Source organism: Magallana gigas, chromosome 1, assembly GCF_963853765.1.
Source record: "Magallana gigas chromosome 1, xbMagGiga1.1, whole genome shotgun sequence".
NCBI lineage: Eukaryota > Metazoa > Mollusca > Bivalvia > Ostreida > Ostreidae > Magallana > Magallana gigas.
The window spans coordinates 23982480-24001007 of NC_088853.1; the positions used below are offsets into that span (position 1 = coordinate 23982480).

Here is an 18528-nt window from a genome sequence, read left to right on the forward strand (position 1 = left end):
TTTTCATTTAAATCGATGCTCAAATCCTTTCAGCTAGAAGAATATTTACCCGTGGAATTGAGCAAATCGGTTAATCTTCAAACAGCTAGTGGTGTGGATTAAGATTGACGATAAAATATTCCGAATTTTTATTTAATAAAAAAACACAACCGGCATTGGCTAAATGTTTGTAATCTAAGTATATAAAACTGCAGGGTCAATAATCTTTTATCAACTAACATGACAGCTCGCTGCATTGCATTCACTGTTCCTCTACTCCTGATCTGGAGTTTTACCTCTTCTTTATTTTGCCTAAACCCAGAGAAATAGTATATAGGCCATTTATTTGCGTTCTGTTAACTTCTGCAGGCATTGTTCTGCATGAAGACAAAATGTCGTCTGCTGCCAATGACTTAGCCTTAAAATTTCAAGAGCTACTGATGATGGCTTAATCTATGAAATTGCTAAAACAATCCTCCTCGAACTGGCTATTTAATTTACACTATTATTTACAATTAAAATATTTACACAGCAAAAATCACTTGCAGTCTATTATTCTACATCATATGAGATGTTAAATTTGTCAAATATTTGGAAGTTATTGGCTGCGATCGCATGGCTTTGTTTATAAATAAGCATGCATTTAGCTACGACTTAATATAAATCAAGAATTGCATTGAAGCAAGTTCATTTCGACAATCAACAATTAAATGATCCTTTGCAAGCGTAAGACAGAAAAATAATACTATTTTCACAACAGTCAATTTATTTCTGCTCAAATAAATGAAACAACTGACGGTATTTTTGCACATTCTTAAACATACACATATTTTATGTAAAAATGAAGAAAAAAAATATTAAGATGGCAGCACCTTTTTCTGTCATTCAAACTGATCAGATGAAATTGAAAATGTTGCAGTCACAGTGAAACATGAATTAATTACATTACATTTAACTGCATTAATTACACTCTTACAAGCATTAATCCGAAACTGACACTTGCATTGCACCAAGTAGCTTTATTAATATTGATAAGAGTTGTTTCCCTTTTGCTTTGTCATAAATTAGAGTGAAATTTAATTTTCCTTAGAATAAATATATTTTAGCGTATTTTTATGTATTTAAGTTTATGTAATTCAATGCAAACGTGTGGAAAATTACAATGTGAGGATGCCATGTGCAATTATTTTGCAACTAAAATTGCTAACTTCAGAAAGATAAAAGTTGTTTTCACATATTGCACCAATCTTATACAAAACGACACACAGGCAAGTGTTAATATACAAATACAAATTTTGTATGAATTTCATGATGGAAAAGTGTGGAAAATTTAGAAAGGTATGAAATGCTCTACCGGTACGCACACAATGGAGATTCATCAAATTACAGTACAATATACTCTAAACTTGATTCCTATGATGAAACTGTAGGTCATGATTTAGTTGGCTAACACACGGCTTCCTAAATTCTAATAGAATACAGTTTTCAATGTCATCTTTTTATCAAAACTTGGGTAAGTAAACCTTACAATTATACTCTACTTAAAATAAGACAACAAAAATATGTTCTAGATTTGTTACTCTAATGAAAAAAATATTGTACATTAACAACTGCAAAACAGGTTCCTTTGCCCTGTTAACGGAAAACACACTCTTTCAGACTTTGCACTATTGCCTTTATGTGTACATATGAAGAAGGGTTTAAATACTGACAAATCTCTCATACTGACATCAAACACAATACATAGTCTTTCAACATTCTCAGTCCCCAAAATTACACAATATCATATTTTTTCGTTCATTTCAAATTCACAACTTTTCCTACATTTCTTCACAATCATACACAACTATAGTAAAAGACTCGCCCATACACAATTGTAAACGGTTAAATCCCTAACACCAATGATACAGATTTAGCAATGTTCGAATCCTTCTCTACACAATTTCTCTTGTCCTCTTCTGTCAGCTTTCATCCTCTGTTATTCTCTGTGTATTAGCACAAACAGTCCCAGGCAGGCAAGAATAGCATACTGTAACAAAAAACAGATTCATTTATAATTTACATCTTCAAGATTTCATGCATTCATAAAAACTTAGATTGCTTCTTTTGATACATGATTTACTATGTATTTTTATCCTACTTGAATGCACTACTGTTTTTCATATCATATTCTCAAAGTCTAGTATTTTTATTCATAATCATTTTATAAAACATATCAGATGCTTCATCTAAGGAGAAGTGTGGTTTTGAAAGGTTTTGGAAGAGTTTTTTTTTCCCCTAAGATAACCCAGAACAATTGTACTTACGGAAATTCATCAAACATGAAGATCTAATCGAATAAATTGGGGGAAAATCAAATTTCCTCATCAAGTAAATCAGTAAAATGCTTTGAATCTGTGATACACTTGTTTATAGTACATGTATTATATGATCCAATGTTGACATCTCACCTTAAATTTCGGATAATCATTCATCAATATAGTGACTATTCCAACATAAGGCACAAACCTGCAACAGAAATGAAATCAAATAAATAGAAACAAACGCAAGCTGGAGTAAAAATTGATGTTAGCCCAATCAAACAGCATAACTAACCACCGTTTATACAACGTTAATATTATATCTCAGTCTGTGTACATTTTTAATATACAATAATAAATTAGCTAATTTCATCTAGATAATGTTTTCTCTGAAATAGTTTACATCCTACAATAAGTATATGCCCATGGTGACTAAAACTAGTCAATGAAGGTGTTAGATTTCCCTCGCATTTAATCTCGGAACTCCTCTAATGTTATCCCAGTTGCTATGTTAAATTCCAAGTCCAATAACTCTAACTTGTTTACCAGCAAAAAACTCTGCATATCGACAAATAAAGTTTTCTTCGGTATAATCAAATACCTATTTACTGACAATTTGGATTATAGCAAGTATAGTGTCTCCCTCAACAGAAACAAGGCTAGGCTTCACCTCAGGAAATAGTTGCTCTTTGGGAGAAAATAAACTTGCTATCCTCCTCATAGCCAGAAAATCTGTAGATATATAATAACAAATGTCAATCAAGCTTTTATTCACTTGTTAGGGAAGGTCATGGCTAGTGGCCTTAACAATACAAATTTTTGTTTTTTTACTTTAAAATGAACTTTTGAACATTTATTTCTGAGCATGAAAAATGGTTCTCTATGAAAATTGATTATACAAAAGTATATGTATTTACATTCCAGATAGAGAGGTAAGGCACAGACGCTGTAACCTATTTATGGTAACTCACCCTCTCGCTCGCCCCACCACATCTTTCTTTTCAAGCCAGAGCTGTCCAGGGGCATATAACCCTCTGTCATCCACCGAGTTGTTATCTCCCTTGGTGAGAAATTTGACTTTTCCATCTTCTCTGAAAAAAAAAAAAAAAAATTGTGTGATATTGACTTTCGTTCTAGTGTGAACTTGATTTTCGTTCTAGATAAAAACATTCACAGACTTTTCTCTTCACAAACTTCAGACTTAATTAAAAAACAATTCTTCAACATAATACATTTAAGGTGGTAATGGACACCTCAATATTATGACACAATATTTATCAAAATAAATTATAAAATCAAGTGTAATTTCATAAATATTTTCTTTTTGTTAAAATGGTCATCTAACAGAGTAGTGCAATTGGTTGGAGCATTCACTACGAATCTCGAAGTCATGAGTTTGACTGCTTCTTGGAATTTTAAAATTTTAACATTTTCAAAAATTTTTAAAACGTACATCTTTTAAAACGTACATCTTGGTTAAATACTATAAAATTATAAAATTCTAGGCCGTTGAAAGTATTTTGATTATAATGTATTGTTATCCACATTAACATTGACAGGTGTCCCATACCACCTAAAAGAGATTAAATGACTTACTTTTCGTGAACTTTCAGCACTCTGTGTACAATGGGAATGTCACGCCCTTCTATTTTAAACACAACAATTTCTCCCACTCGGATTGGCTCCTCTCTGTAGTTGGTCAGGAAAAGTAGGTCTCCTCTGAAAAAGGCAGGCTCCATACTTCCACTGAAAATGGAAAAAAAAAATTACATTGATACATGCTATTTCAGGGGTTTTTTTTCCAACCGCATATTTGATATATATTTAGTCCCAATTTATGTGCCCAGGAGTCTTTGTTCACAAATTTTGACACCACATGTTACAATGTTACATAGGATTGTTTACTTTTAAAAAAACTTTACGTTAACTTACCTCAGAACCACAATTATAGAAATGTGTGTACCGTATTTTCCCGACGACTCGTCGATGCGGACGACTCGTCGAATTGCTCATTTTTTACCAAAATTTTAACAAAATCCTACGATACGTCGATTCAGACAACACGTCGATCTTATCACTTCAAAATGGCATATAAAACTACAGTAACATTACCAGTGTATGAAGCCACGATGTCCCCGATATTGCTACCAATTATTATCAATGATTAACATTTAAACAATTACGCTTTATACTTATGCATCATATTTTCAAATACCGGCAACATCTACAAAGTCGCTTGCATTTTAAACAATTCCCGATATCGCGTGTTATGCAAAACTAAACTTACTTAGTCAGAAATATTTTATTCCCAAGCATTAAAATAATTATCCAGTCTGACTATCGCCAGTGTATTCGCCATTAGGCCTAAAAAAAAAATAGGTTTGTTTCCGCTTTCAGGCTGAAAAAAATTAGGGTCGGTCGGTCGGCTTTTTTTTTTTTTTTAATCTTTTTTTTTCCCCTCTCCATCTGTTCAATTGTGCACATTAAACAATTTATCTATTAAACTGGGTAAGATTAAAAAAACCCAAGTATTTGTTGTCATTGTTTAAATGATGTGATGAACATTTTCCCCGGCTGGTGGGAACATTTCTCGAGCTCAACTGGCACGACATGTGCTGCCATTTGTAAATAACAAACATCTACACAACACTGATGACATCTCAATAAGTTCTATAAGCGTTTTTACGACTTAAATTTGGAGGACACAATATATTTTTAAATCGGATAAAAACGAAATTTTAACAAAAAACGGATAAAAACGGAAATTTACGAAAAAACTCGAAAAAATTTTTTGGGTCGGCGGGTTTAAGTTAGGGTCGGTCGGGAAAGCGGAAACAAACCTATTTTTTTTTTAGGCCTTACGTAACCAGCCACCTGTTGACTCGGCGCGTGGTCAATGTTTGTTTAACAATTTCCGGTGTCATAGGCATGCACCTGTCTCGTGTCGACTTCAAAGGGGGATCTCAAGTGCAGAAAGCTTAGCAATTACTATATGATTTGATGAAACTTGTTTACTTTGTATCCAGTAATGCAGTTACACGCTATTGTTTTAGATAGACACTGTTAGAAATAGATCGATCATTTGTACAACTTGATAATGACGATATACGACATACATATGTTTCCCAAAAAAATTATCTAACAATAACAAAAGAAATGGACAATAATTAATTAATGAACTATAATCACTCTTATAACGGTACTCTTTATATACACAAGGAGTGAAATTGCCGTAAAGATCTCAGCCTTAGGGCAAGATTATTAACACAACCGGTGTCAGCCTATTGTATAAACAGTAGTATTGATTATTGCCGATTACGTATTTAAAGATTGAATTTGACCATTAAATATTTCTGATTTATACTTTCCACTTACAACTCTTTGCTAATAAAATAATTAAATTAAAAATAAAAATATCCCCCGGATCTACTGCAATATTTTCTTCCATTCAAATTTGGTTTTAATTTTACTGCGCAATGTTATCTTCCTACTAGTGATACATAGAACCATGTGATGATGTGTTTATAAAAACAGAACAGTAACACTTTTAATTGATTAAAGACAATGTAACATTTCTTAATAACTGTTGTTATTATTATGTATTTAAGTGTTAACAGATGAGTGAAATGATAATTATTAAAGATGAACAGTGAATTCAACAACGTAATTTTCAATCACACAGCCAACTCAAGATAATTAAAACCAAGATTTTTAATGCTATTTTTAACAATTTTCTGACCTCGAGCCTACGACAAGTCGAACAAGACAATAAGTCGGGTGCTCTGCTTCTGAGAAAAAAAATACTGACTAATCGTCAGGAAAATACGGTACTATACAGGCAAGACATTACATTTCACTACCTGAGGACCACCACTATGTTATATATATACAGAAGTATTGTTTTCCTTTTAGAGACATAAGGTTACTGATTTGAAGACCAACACTATTTTACAAGAGTGTGTATTTTGGGTGAAACTTTACGTTACGTTACCTGAGGACCACCACAATGGGACTCTCGCTGCCTGTGACCACCATAAGCCCCTTCCAGATCATCAGAGCCGATGAAACAATCATACCAAAGTTCAACACTTGGTAATAGAGCTGAAAGAGAACAGCAATCAATTGCATTAAAAACTCAAAATCAGCCACAAATGGCCTTACAAAGTTGTAATCATATAAGAAGTATGCGATCAAAATTCAAGACATATAATCATTCACGAAAATAATAATGTCATGAAAAGATAACATTGAATTAACTTCAAGATTTTGAGTAGCTTCTATTTTAAATCAAGAGATTTTTTTCTTTTTGTACTAGTCTACAGAATTTAACTTTCACAAGTAGTACAGGTATTTTGAGTGTTGGTAAAATGGCCCCTTAATTTTTTTTCCAATTAATGCATTCTTAGTGTGACAGTGAGATGAGTGTGTACTATAGGATACTAATATATACATAAGCTAATGATTTAACTAACTATTTTTTTTTTTCATCAAAACCACTGTGGACTTTTGAACTCGCTTTCTCTCCGGAAACTTGTGAGAGAAGTTTTATTCAGAAATATTTTTGATTGTGTATGACTTTGAAAACCTACAAGCCCACTGGATTTCTGGACTTTTGATTTTCACTGACCTGACATCAAAATTAACTGGCAGTGGTCTTCAATGGTTTAAGAAGAGTTGCAATTATTCTACACAGACTCAGCTCCACTTGATATTTTGGACTTTGTCTTTAACCCTGTTCTTCAACGCCAACAATGCCCAAATATTAAGTGAACTGAACCTTCACCGATATTACATGTACTTTAAAGGAAAATAACTATCTAACTGCAATGATAACACGCATCATTATTGTAGGCTATATAATAAAATATCAAATTTTCACAGCTCCATTATATATCAAATACTAAAAAGGGGAATTTTAAATTTGCTAGACCGAAAAGTATGCACCATATGGTTTGACACGTCGTTCGTCTCGTTTTTATGGGATTCATTACAACACTGCTGTTCTAATACAGTAGTATATTTCTTGCCTAACACATTTGAACAAATGATTCAATAAAAGTTCTATTGATCAATCTACAACAAATATTTCCTGCTTCTAAGAAGAATTAATTCACAAAAACTGTTAAGAGAAAACGCGGGCTGCCAGCGTAAGTTAGATTAAACAATGCCTCATTGATCCAGGTACCTCGAACTGACAAGAAATAATTCGACGATGTTAATGTTAGTCATAATTTACCTGTCTCGGATTCATACGCCGTACATCGTCCAGGAAATCCATATCTAGCAGTCCCATTTTGAAAAATCTGGGAATCGTACCGCAAAACAGGAAGCTGACCACAGTTCTCGCGATACTTCAATACCAAGTCTCGTTATGGCGGTGTTAAGACGATTTGTTTCCTGTCCATTTGGGCTCTGACAGTTTAGACCAAATTGATTACAAAGATTTATAAGTTAAAACAAAAGGAAGATGCACAGTATTTCTGTGATAATATAGCCTGTATTGATTTGCTCCTGAAGTAATAGTTTGACGAAAAATGAAATAAAACAATCGTACATTAACATATTGGATGGTGTAACTAGGCCTAAAATTTACAATATGACAGATTTTATATCGGTATGCAGTAAATTTTGTATCCAAGAAATTAAAATTTATTATTTGACATTTGAATTTCACGTGTGCTCTTCAAACGCTCTTAAGAAACGCGAAATTTTTACTGACATGGTTCACATATACATGGTCAATTACTTGATTTGTCAGATACAGGTGCACTATAAAGTAATTGTTCTTACATGTGTCCTTTCTGACATACATTATTTTTCAAATAATATCTGCAATATGACTAGTCATTATTTTTCAAATAATATCTGCAATATGACTAGTCATATTGCAGATATTATTTGAAAAATAATGTATGTCAGAAAGGACACATGTATTTCAAATTATCCTCGGCAGGTTGCAATTTTTTCAATTCTTTATTCGCTCAAGACCAGTTCACTGGTATTTGAGGTTCAAAATCAGTATATACAAATGTACGCGAACACAGTCAAGGATCACATGTATAGTAGGAGTAATAATAACAAAAAAGGTTAAAATCACAATACAATAGGTTGTTAAAGTTGGTTTCTGGAAGAACAGACTTTAAAAATTTTCTTAATAAAAATTGACAAGTTCTTTAGTAATTCTACATTAAAAGTATTCATGAGCTCGTTAAATTTTATAATATTTGAGTTTTTATAATATCTCTTGGGTAAAAACATTTTTCTGTCGTTTACAAAATGTGTACATTCTAAAATATAATGAAATTCATCCCCAATACTATTAGAATCACACATTGTACATTTTCTTAAATGTTTTTCAATATTATGCCATCTACCTGTTTCAATGGGGATTCGATGATTACATGCTCGTAATTTTGTAAACGCGATCCGTAGATCTGTAGGTAAAATCAACAAGTACTTTTTGCCAAATACTTTTATTATACTTTCATGTTAAATACTGAAATCTGATTGGTTTAGACGCAGTTGGTAATCCGTTTTATTACCTAATCAAAGGGATTTTGTTGTTTTATTACAAATAAAATATTTTCGTTTATTTTGTATGTGTATTCAGATTTGCAAGTGATCTGTTGAACTGCCGGTCAATAGACTGCGATCTATTAGACCGCCGGTCAATAGACTGTGATCTATTGGACCGCCAACGTATTTTAGAAAAAGTGAAATTTCTACAAGATTAAAATATAACTTTATAATGTTTATTTTACTTTTGTTCTAAACATTTATCTTCATGGTATGAAAATCTTAAATTCTGTAATTTATAATTGTAATCACAAAATACTAAAAACGGAATTAGGTAATAAAACATTTATTCAATGCCTTAACAGTCAATAGACCCGAATTTTCTCTCCTTGGTGCGGAGAACAGCTCAGTATGATCCGTTGGCCTCAGGCAATAGAACATAGTGAGCTATTCCTTGCACCTCGGGAAAAATATTCAGGTCTATCGACTGCTCAAGCATTAAATAATTGTATATTGTTACGTGCGCGTAAATTATGCGCGTACGGGTCGCCGTAGAATTCTCTTCATTTCTGTATAAAAGCAGTAAAATTTTCTCTAAAAATAAGACATTCAGTGTAATAAAATAATTAGTGCCTAGCTGTTTGGGAGAGTAACTGTTGAAATTGACACCCCTCGAAAACCATTGCTTCGCGTCGGTTGACAATAGTTTTCTCAGGGTGTCAATTTCAGCAGTTACCCTTTCAAATTTTTGCACTATTTATATAATATCATTATTTAACACGTAGACAATCTTTATTGTTCAGAAAATAAACATACACTGTATTATATAAACTGTGCAAACTCAAAGTTCTGAGGAAAGTTCTATACTCATACATGTATATTTTCAATCATATCTTTGTTCACCGCTTGATGCTGTGTTTTGTTTTCTTTTTTTATGTATTATGTGTTCAAAGTGGCATATAGGCCCGACGGGCCGGGTGTTAAATCTATGCTGACTGTTGTTAATATAACACTTGGATATGTAACCACATGTCACTCACTCACTCACTCACTTTTTGAAGATATTTTAGAGAACTAATTCACAAATCTGCATAACCCTTGCTTCCCAATCACCCATTAATGCGAAAAGTAAAAGTTATAAATCAGTTATATATAAATGTACATTCCACACATTTTTAAAAATAATTTATACTGTACGTGACCTACAGTGTACATATATAAAGAGTTTATCGAATCTGAAAGCAGTCCAAGCAGTTAAAAAGTAAAATGACATTAAGTGTATTATTGCATCTATCATCTGAATATTAGGAACACATGGGCTATTTTGATAAAAAGAACAAATTAAAAATAATATATGTTATTTTAACAGGTAATGAACGCCGTATAAATGGTTTTAATTAAATAATTTACTTCCTGGTTTCAAAAAATATGTTTGGTGTAAAATAGTGACATAACTATGGATTTTAAAAACATTGTTGTATATTTACTTGGACTAATATCATCAAATGCGTATGATAAGTACATCATTTGCAATATTCTGTAATATAACTACTTGAAATGAATTTTATGGCATGTTTCACAAGGGAAGCTATTTGTTAACCTTTCGTAGCACTTTCTGTTACATTTATCGCTGCTTTGAGGTTAATCATTGATTTGTTTAACAGGGAAGTAAAAAATACCCCAAGATCGAAGCACGAGGTCAATACGAAGCTAAATCACCACATTAATGGACACCCCCCCCCCCCCCCGAAAAAACCAGCATTAGTTGTTTATTATAAGATTCAGTGATAAATTGATACAAAGTTAACACATTTTGCAATTGGGTTTTATGAAACGCGTGAAACCATAAAATTAACCTTAATTGATTTTGCTAACGTTTGGTTAAACCGAACACAGTGAGATGACAGTATTTTAAATAACCAATTGTGGCATTTAAAATAGAGCTCAAATATTATACCCACCTGAAGGTTCATGCTCAGTTAAAGATAACTTCTTTATAGAGTCATAGCTATCAGCCAATCATAGAGCAATAGGAATTAATAATAATTAAAAAAGAAATATAATAAAGTAAAATATTTGAGAGACGATATGTTATTTGTATAAAAAGATGTCATAAAATTACCATGCATGGAGTGAACAATTGTCAGTTACCTTCAGATGTAAAAAATAATATTTATGAAAATCAATTAAAGGATTACAAGACCTTATTTATTTAACAGAAATATTGGCTTTATCAATCTGCCTGTAGATTTTTTTTTTCAACAATGGAGTAATATGATATATCAAAATGGGACTTTACATCATTATATATGATTTTTCTTTCTAGATTTTAGTAATGTTCTTAGATATAAAACAATTATTGAATAATGACTCGTATTTTCTATTTCTGCACAGACGATTTATCTTTCCAAAAAGTCGCATCACAATCAAGCTCATGGTTTGATGGTTTATATAAAGCTAGTTATGCAGTTGATAGAAATACTTCAACATGGGCGAGGATGCTGGAAATAGGCAGGAGCTCTCATTCCAAGACTGTATGGTGGAGAGTGGATCTTGGTGGGGTGTACAGCATTTACAGTATTAATATACTATTTAAGAACTACGACGGAAATGGTATGTAATTTTGTATATTACCTAAAATTGTATCACAATGTACACCTAAAGCTCATTGTTCATTCACAAAAAAAAGAACGTCATTCTTCCCAAAAATGGGGGCAAATTTGTTTTTATGTGTGAATATGGCGCATTATTTTTTTTCTTTTCAGGACTTTAAATTAAAGAAAAACTAAAAGTCATTTGACAAACGTGTATGCAATCGTTTTAAGAAAATATTTTTAGTGCTTATATCCAGCTGGATTAGTTCATTTTATTCGCATATGTATTTAAAATAATACTTTCAACATAAATGAGGAAATTAATTTCATACTAATTTTTTCGACTTAAAACATACCTTGTAGAAAACAGACAACGTGGACGTTTTGCCGGGTTCTCTCTGTATGTATCTAACACCTATGTATCAACTATTAGTGACATAAAAGGATCCACACTGTGCTACAAGGATGGTCCTCAGTTACCTCCCCTGAACTTTACAACCACGTGTGCTGAATGCGGGCGTTACGTCATCTTTTACAACGAGCGGCTGGATAGAGTGACCTACCCTACCAATTACGAAGTTGTCAATGTTTATTCTGAGCTCCTTGAAGTTATTGTACAAGGTGTATATTTGCCCCGAATGATACACATTTATTGCTGTTTTTGAGGTCAATACAATCATTTAGCTACCCTCGAAGTTAAATATTGTACTTCCTTGGTAGTTAAATCATCGTATTGACCTAAAAACTGAATAACTATAGCATTGAATCATGATTTTTTGAAGAATACACTCTCATAACTGCAGCGATGTGTGCATACAAATTGAGTAGCGCGTTATGAAAATTTGTATGCACACACCGCTGCAGTTATGAGAGTGTATACTTCAAAAAGTCATGATTCAATGCTTATATTTACATTTTTTAACTTCTTGCCTTGTCTGCAAATGTGATTCATACCTAAAAATTCCTATCTTATCCTAAGGGTAAGTTAATATTAATGGAAGAGCCACAGTAACAGCCACAAGCGTGAACTTTGATTTTCGCTTGTGACGTTGCAGTTTACAGCGTTCAACGTTTGTGACGTCATAATAAAACTCGTCAATTTGACCTTTGACTACTTGTTGCATTTAGAGGCATTTGAAGATCACAGAATTTAATGGAAAAAGACAGTAGAATGTAAATATGTGTAATTGTATAACGTTTACTGTTAAAAGTGATCTATGTGACGTCAAAAGTGCTTTAGGGGGTAGTTAAGATTAGAAAGGAAACCAGTCAAAAAATTTATTTTTGATTTAATAGTTTAAAGTTGTAATTGAAAGAGCGCATTGCATTCGAAATAATGAAAACCTTAAAGGAAAGAAATTTTTTTCTCTAAAGAAGACACAGATTAACACCTTTGATATCAGTTGTTGAATTTCAGATTGCAACATATTTTGTTATAGTGAGACTTATTCACCTGATAGTGGTCACTTTTTTTTCTTCAAAATTCTCCAGTTTGTTCTTTTAAATGAAAGAAAATCATTTATTTTTGGTTTCTTGATCTTTTATAAACGATAATATATGTTAATTCCATGTCATTGAAAATTGTACTTGTTCAGCGCTTAAGCATCGTTTTCACTAAACATGACGACTTTCTTTGTGTTATTTCTGACATATATTTAAAAAATCAGATAAACAAAAGGTAAATTGTAAACTAATTAAAAAAGATTTACACGTTTTTTTTCAAAAGAAGAAAACACTTTAACAATGTTTTCATTTTCTAAAAATCGTAACGTGAATGAAGACCCCCCCCCCCCCTCCGGGGGCAAAAAAAATCCACCTACAATCAAACGATTATTACCTTAAATTTAATGATATCAAAATGGTCAATGTCATTCCCAATGTCTTTTGAATGTTTTTTGCAGGAGCTTACACGTATGGTAGAAACTGTGACGCCCCTTGTCCCTCAAACTGTAAGGACAACATTTGTCACATTGACTATGGAACATGTTAAGGGTGTAAACCTGGATGGACGGGGTTGTCTTGCACTATGAGTATGATCTGTTTCATAAAAAAATATACATTTTATCTTGTTTGAGATTCTTACAGTAAGAGACACTTGTGTAACTTTGTCTATTGCAGTTATATATTTATTACATGATATTGCATGTACAAGTAATTACATGTAAATTGTTTTGAAAATGGTCCTAGCCTGTTTTTTATATTTTGTATTTTCCAATGTAGATTTCGTGTCTGTTATTCTTCGATTTGATACATTTATATCACAATCTTCATTTTGATTTCTAATAAGATACGTGCAAGAAGTAATTATCTTCTAATTATCAGATATTTTCATTGTGTTTTTTTTTTTACAGTAATTGATCAGTGTTCTCTGTTGATGGCCTTTGGTCATTAAGAAACTCTAACGAATTAAATCTTTTATCTGTAAAATTATAATTATTAATATTAATATTATTATATTACATGTAATATATATAGAATTATTCTAGCTTCATCTTCAAACTATATATATGTAATTCAAAACCCATCTTTATTAGTTTAGACATATTAAATTACTTAAGAATTATATTTTTTAGCATGTAGAAAAAAGGCTGGTACGGTGTTAATTGTAGTCAGCAGTGTGTAGGACATTGCAGAGATAACAATACTTGTAATCACGTGACTGGTCACTGTGATAAAGGTTGTGATGCTGGATGGACAGGAATATTTTGTAATAAAGGTACCGAAACAATAAAAAAAATTAAGCACAAAAAATTAAATATGAAATATCAACAGATTGGTTTCTTTAAAATAGAAGATTTCGAAAATATGAGTGATGCTGTGCTGTTTGTCATATAATCGGCATGTTCATTAATTTTGCAATTTCGATTTGTTGAAAAAAGTTACTGAACTTGATTCAGTGGTCAAAGTATTAGACATTTTCACATTCATTTTGTAATGTAGTTTGTGTTGATGGTACGTACGGTTACGACTGTGTCAACAACTGTAGTGGTCACTGTCTGAATGGTTCCCCATGTAACAGGCAGACTGGTCACTGTGATAGGGGATGTAACCCGGGATATACCGGCAGGGACTGTCGCATAGGTATTTATATACGGTTAAAATGTATTGTGTCTAAGTGTAATTAACCATTTAGAATTGACGGTAACTGTAACAAAGGTACATGCACTAGTATACGATAACAATTGTTGTTCTATTGTGTAACGTTTAAGAATTGTTCAAAAAATAGTGCTAAATTTTTTCTAAAGCGCTTTATTTCTAGCCCCAAGAACTCAAGGTTATTTTTCTTCAGATGGAAATGTGAAATAAGGCTTTGTTATTTGTCTACTTATTTTAGTCACAATGGTTAGTTAAATTATGTATGAACATTTTTCTTTCACCAGTTTCAAACATCCTTTGATGAAAAGAATAGAAATAAACAAAGAGTAATCAAACAATGAAGGAAACATGAGTTTTGAAATATTAATCACTAACTATATTTGACTTTTGTTTATGTAGAATGTAGCCCCGGATATTTTGGGCTGGATTGCATAGAGCGATGTAGCGGACACTGTATTTACGATGAACGATGCGACCATGTTAGTGGATTTTGTGCCCGAGGTTGTATTGACGGGGTCATTGGACGACATTGCAACATTTGTAAGATTTGAACGAAATCGTAGACAAAATTTAAATAAATATATTTTCATTAAAAAGATATACAATGAGTTTGAACTTACTTTTTATAAAGGTTTGGTCATATTGTTATTTATGCCGTCCTTTTGATATTTACAGCTTGCCAACCTGGGTATTATGGTAGAAACTGTTCTCTACCTTGTTCCCCCAACTGTAAGACATGTCGACACACAGATGGTCTGTGTTCCTGTAGGGCAGGTTGGATGGGTCATAATTGCTCAATAGGTAAATTAGATGAAAATATTACCTTTGTTATGCTGCCAAAGGATAAATAAATGGAAAATTTCTCCAGCTCCTTAGAAAGCTCAATGTTAACTATATTTAAGATCAAGATTTAGTAAAAGATTCCATGGTGGTTTTGTTTTGGTGCTAGAACCACTATAACGTCATAATTGATTTGATGAATCTTTTCCCGTATTTTACGGGATTTATTTTAAAGGATTTATGTAAAAAATAAAACAATATTTTGACATTCTATATTAAATCACTGTAAAAGTAATCCCGGTACCTATATTCAATTTGACATCATTTGAAAGAGGAGGTCAAACGCTCTGTTAATGCCATTTTTGGAGAGACTGTGGGCATTCTATATATAATTCATTAGTCAAAAATTGACAAAACTCCGAGATGTGTTACTTTTATCCTTCATATTTCATAGAAAATGGTTGTTTAAAACATGGTTTTTCATTGTGTTTATAAAAAAATGTAAGCCCCGGTACACCCTATGAAACAGAGATATTGTTATGAAGCATCATTAAAAGAATTTATATCTTGAATTTCATAAACCTGGTGGAACTTTTCAATTACTTGATCTTGACCTTAATACATGTACCTTTCAGAATGTACTCAGTCCTATGGAGAAAACTGTCAGTATCCGTGCAGTGGACAATGCATTAACCAGACATGTGACAGATTCAACGGAAACTGTTTGTGTGATGGCAAATATGGTAAAATATGATATACAATCGGTTAAAATCGAATTATAATTATTATACATGTATATACATATTATTTGTTATAATTGATTAAGGTAAAAAAACATTTCTGTACAGATAGTCTGCGGAATGTTGAGACGACGGATGTGGCATCCAGTACATTATGGATTGTTGCATTCTTTATATCACTTCTCATCAACATCATATTCATTTCTACTACGTTGATTAGTCGAAGGTATGAAATGAAATACTGGGTCCTTTTTTCTGCAATTCCGAAAGGAAAACAACTGTGTTTATATTCTGATTTTGATTTCAAACAGCAAATATGTGATCTAGTCATTCAGATATATATCGTTTTCTCGTAGGAAAACATTCTTGAAACAGAAGTCTGAAACGGATAAGGTTAATTTTTCTTGTCGGTCTGGGTCTATCACAGAACAGACAGTTACAACTGGTGACTCTCCTCACTATCAAGATCTCCGTGTATCACAAAACGAAAACACCTATCAAACACTACATCAACAGTGACTTTAATTGGCTGAATCGTTGCCATCAGTAAACTGTATGTGCATATGAAATATATAAGGGTATGGACATGTGACTGCACTGCATTGAATGTCAAAGAATGAAAAAAAGTTCATCCTGTGTATAATTTAAAATACTTTTTGACATGAACAAGTGAACACGTGAACAAGGACAAGTTATACAGCAACTTTTCTTTTAAATAGATGTAGAAACTACGAATTGTAAAAATGGAATTTTTCGAATGGTTGTGTTGTTGTAAAAATAGGTATATACTAAACATTGTCATTTCAACGTACCGATATTTAAATTAAGGTAAAGATCTAGTTAATGGCTCCAGACTGTCTTTTTGGAGATAGAACCATTATGACGTCATATTTGATTTGAAGAATCTTTTTCCCGTACTTTACGGCTTTAAGGGAATTATGTAGAATATTAAACAATTTCTTGACATTCTATGTTAAATTATTGGAAAAGTAATCCCGATACCTATATTCAATTTGACATCATTTTAAAGAGGATTTCAAGACCTTGTTTAATTCCGTTTTTAGGGAGACTGTAGGCATTCTAGATACATTTTATTAGTCAAAAATGGACAAAACTCCGAAATTTGTTAATTATTTCCTTCATATTTCGTTGAAAATAACTGTTGAAAATAATTGTTTAAAACATTATTTTTCATTGTATTTACTAAAAATTTTAGCCCCGGCACACCCTATCAGACAAAGCTATTGTTATAAAGCATCATTGAAAGAATTTATATCTTAAATTTTATAAACCTGTAGGCACCTTTCATTTACTATATCTTGACCTTAAATGTAAAGATGTAGTTATGTTTATCACAGTTTATATGAAGGTACAAAACAGGATTTAAGGTTTGAATGTGATGGACGTGTAAAGCAAGACATAACTATTTTGATATTTGAATATTTTTCTTTATTTTCTATACTAGTATATTTTTTGTTGTTGATGCATTGTTTCTTTTTTAAAGAATTAATTATGAATAAATAAGAAGAATTTATGTAGGTGCATTATGTGACAGATAAAAGTTCAACAAATTGCAAATGGTTGGTTGGTTAATCGAAACATCAACTAATCTTTTCATTAAAACGTATAAAGTCGTAAAAAAATGAAGATGGTTTTATATTAAAATATCATGTGGCATCCACATGAAATACGACACGTTTTCATCAAATCAAATAAAAAAAGTCTATAATTATTTATCAGCAAAAATATCCCAAAGTTTTCATTTTATATTACACGTTTTTTAAATCAAAAAACAGTAAAATACTCTTTTGTTGCATTATAAAACTTTCTGTAAATAATGATGACGTTGAGCCTGCTTTGTAGAATTACAGTCATTGGACAAAAGTATTCGTCGCTGGCGTCAAAATGCCTTTGATGTAGTAAATTCGTCGCGGCTATTTTTGTATCGTGCTATTTATAGAAAGCACGTCGGGTTCGGAATTTCTTCTCATAAATACGTCATAGTTTCTAGATTACGTCAGAGTTCAAAATTTTTGTCGGCTGTCAAAATTTTCTATAAACAAAGCTCGGGAAAATGCCCCCTCGTAAATTAGAGGAAATTCCGGTGGCTGTGAGAATGAAAGTTGTAGAAGCTTATAAGACAGAGAAGAATAAGGCAAAAATTGGGAGGTTGTTTGGAATATCAAGGACTACTATTGGTAGTATTATTAAAAAATTTGAAGTTCATGGAAGTGTGGAAAACAGGCATCGATCTGGGCGGAAGCCGAAGTTCACCGTGCGCGATGAAGTCCAACTTTCAAGAATCATGAAAAGTAACAGGAGAGGGACACTGGATGACATAACGAGTGAAATAAATAATGCAAAAGATTCTACTTTTTGTTCAAAGACTGTCAGGAGAAAATTATTTAAAATGGGATATAATAGACGGGTGCAGAAAAAGAAGATGGTCGTCAGAGTATGTAACAGGAAAAAACGCGTTTCTTGGTGCAGAGAAAGAAAAAACTGGACTGTTGATGATCACTG

General features: G+C 32.1%; 3 protein-coding genes across 3 annotated transcripts; 2 read left to right on the forward strand and 1 right to left on the reverse strand.

Moving 5' to 3' along the window:
* Window positions 1–1272: 1272 nt before the first annotated feature.
* Window positions 1273–7672, reverse strand: LOC105317691 (signal peptidase complex catalytic subunit SEC11A). The gene is made up of 6 exons (XM_034466892.2): window positions 7516–7672; window positions 6271–6380; window positions 3876–4025; window positions 3251–3370; window positions 2430–2487; window positions 1273–2008 (listed from the first exon to the last, which is right to left on the reverse strand). Exons 1-6 carry the CDS (start codon window positions 7570–7572, stop codon window positions 1958–1960), a joined length of 546 nt encoding a protein of 181 aa, XP_034322783.1. The 5' UTR covers window positions 7573–7672; the 3' UTR covers window positions 1273–1957.
* Window positions 7673–11162: 3490 nt separating this feature from the next.
* On the forward strand, window positions 11163–13570 carry LOC117687713 (uncharacterized). The gene is made up of 3 exons (XM_034464708.2): window positions 11163–11408; window positions 11753–12010; window positions 13291–13570. Exons 1-3 carry the CDS (start codon window positions 11294–11296, stop codon window positions 13377–13379), a joined length of 462 nt encoding a protein of 153 aa, XP_034320599.2. The 5' UTR covers window positions 11163–11293; the 3' UTR covers window positions 13380–13570.
* LOC136275738 (multiple epidermal growth factor-like domains protein 10) lies at window positions 13394–17867 on the forward strand. The gene is made up of 8 exons (XM_066085615.1): window positions 13394–13402; window positions 13970–14105; window positions 14330–14470; window positions 14885–15025; window positions 15161–15286; window positions 15901–16008; window positions 16114–16231; window positions 16362–17867. Exons 1-8 carry the CDS (start codon window positions 13394–13396, stop codon window positions 16522–16524), a joined length of 942 nt encoding a protein of 313 aa, XP_065941687.1. The 3' UTR covers window positions 16525–17867.
* Window positions 17868–18528: the final 661 nt, after the last annotated feature.

Excerpts from the sequence above, each read along its gene's own strand:
- LOC105317691 (XM_034466892.2), bottom strand. The coding sequence starts at position 7,572 with ATGGGACTGCTAGATATGGATTTCCTGGACGATGTACGGCGTATGAAT. Across the intron at positions 4,026-6,270 it reads CCCATTGTGGTGGTCCTCAG|TGGAAGTATGGAGCCTGCCT; the intron begins GTAACGTAACGT and ends TTCCATTTTCAG. Across the intron at positions 2,488-3,250 it reads GTGGTGGGGCGAGCGAGAGG|GTTTGTGCCTTATGTTGGAA; the intron begins GTGAGTTACCAT and ends TTTCTGTTGCAG.
- LOC117687713 (XM_034464708.2), top strand. The coding sequence starts at position 11,294 with ATGCTGGAAATAGGCAGGAGCTCTCATTCCAAGACTGTATGGTGGAGA. Across the intron at positions 11,409-11,752 it reads TAAGAACTACGACGGAAATG|AAAACAGACAACGTGGACGT; the intron begins GTATGTAATTTT and ends CATACCTTGTAG. Across the intron at positions 12,011-13,290 it reads CCTTGAAGTTATTGTACAAG|GAGCTTACACGTATGGTAGA; the intron begins GTGTATATTTGC and ends TGTTTTTTGCAG.
- LOC136275738 (XM_066085615.1), top strand. Across the intron at positions 15,026-15,160 it reads TGGACGACATTGCAACATTT|CTTGCCAACCTGGGTATTAT; the intron begins GTAAGATTTGAA and ends TGATATTTACAG. Across the intron at positions 15,287-15,900 it reads GGGTCATAATTGCTCAATAG|AATGTACTCAGTCCTATGGA; the intron begins GTAAATTAGATG and ends TGTACCTTTCAG.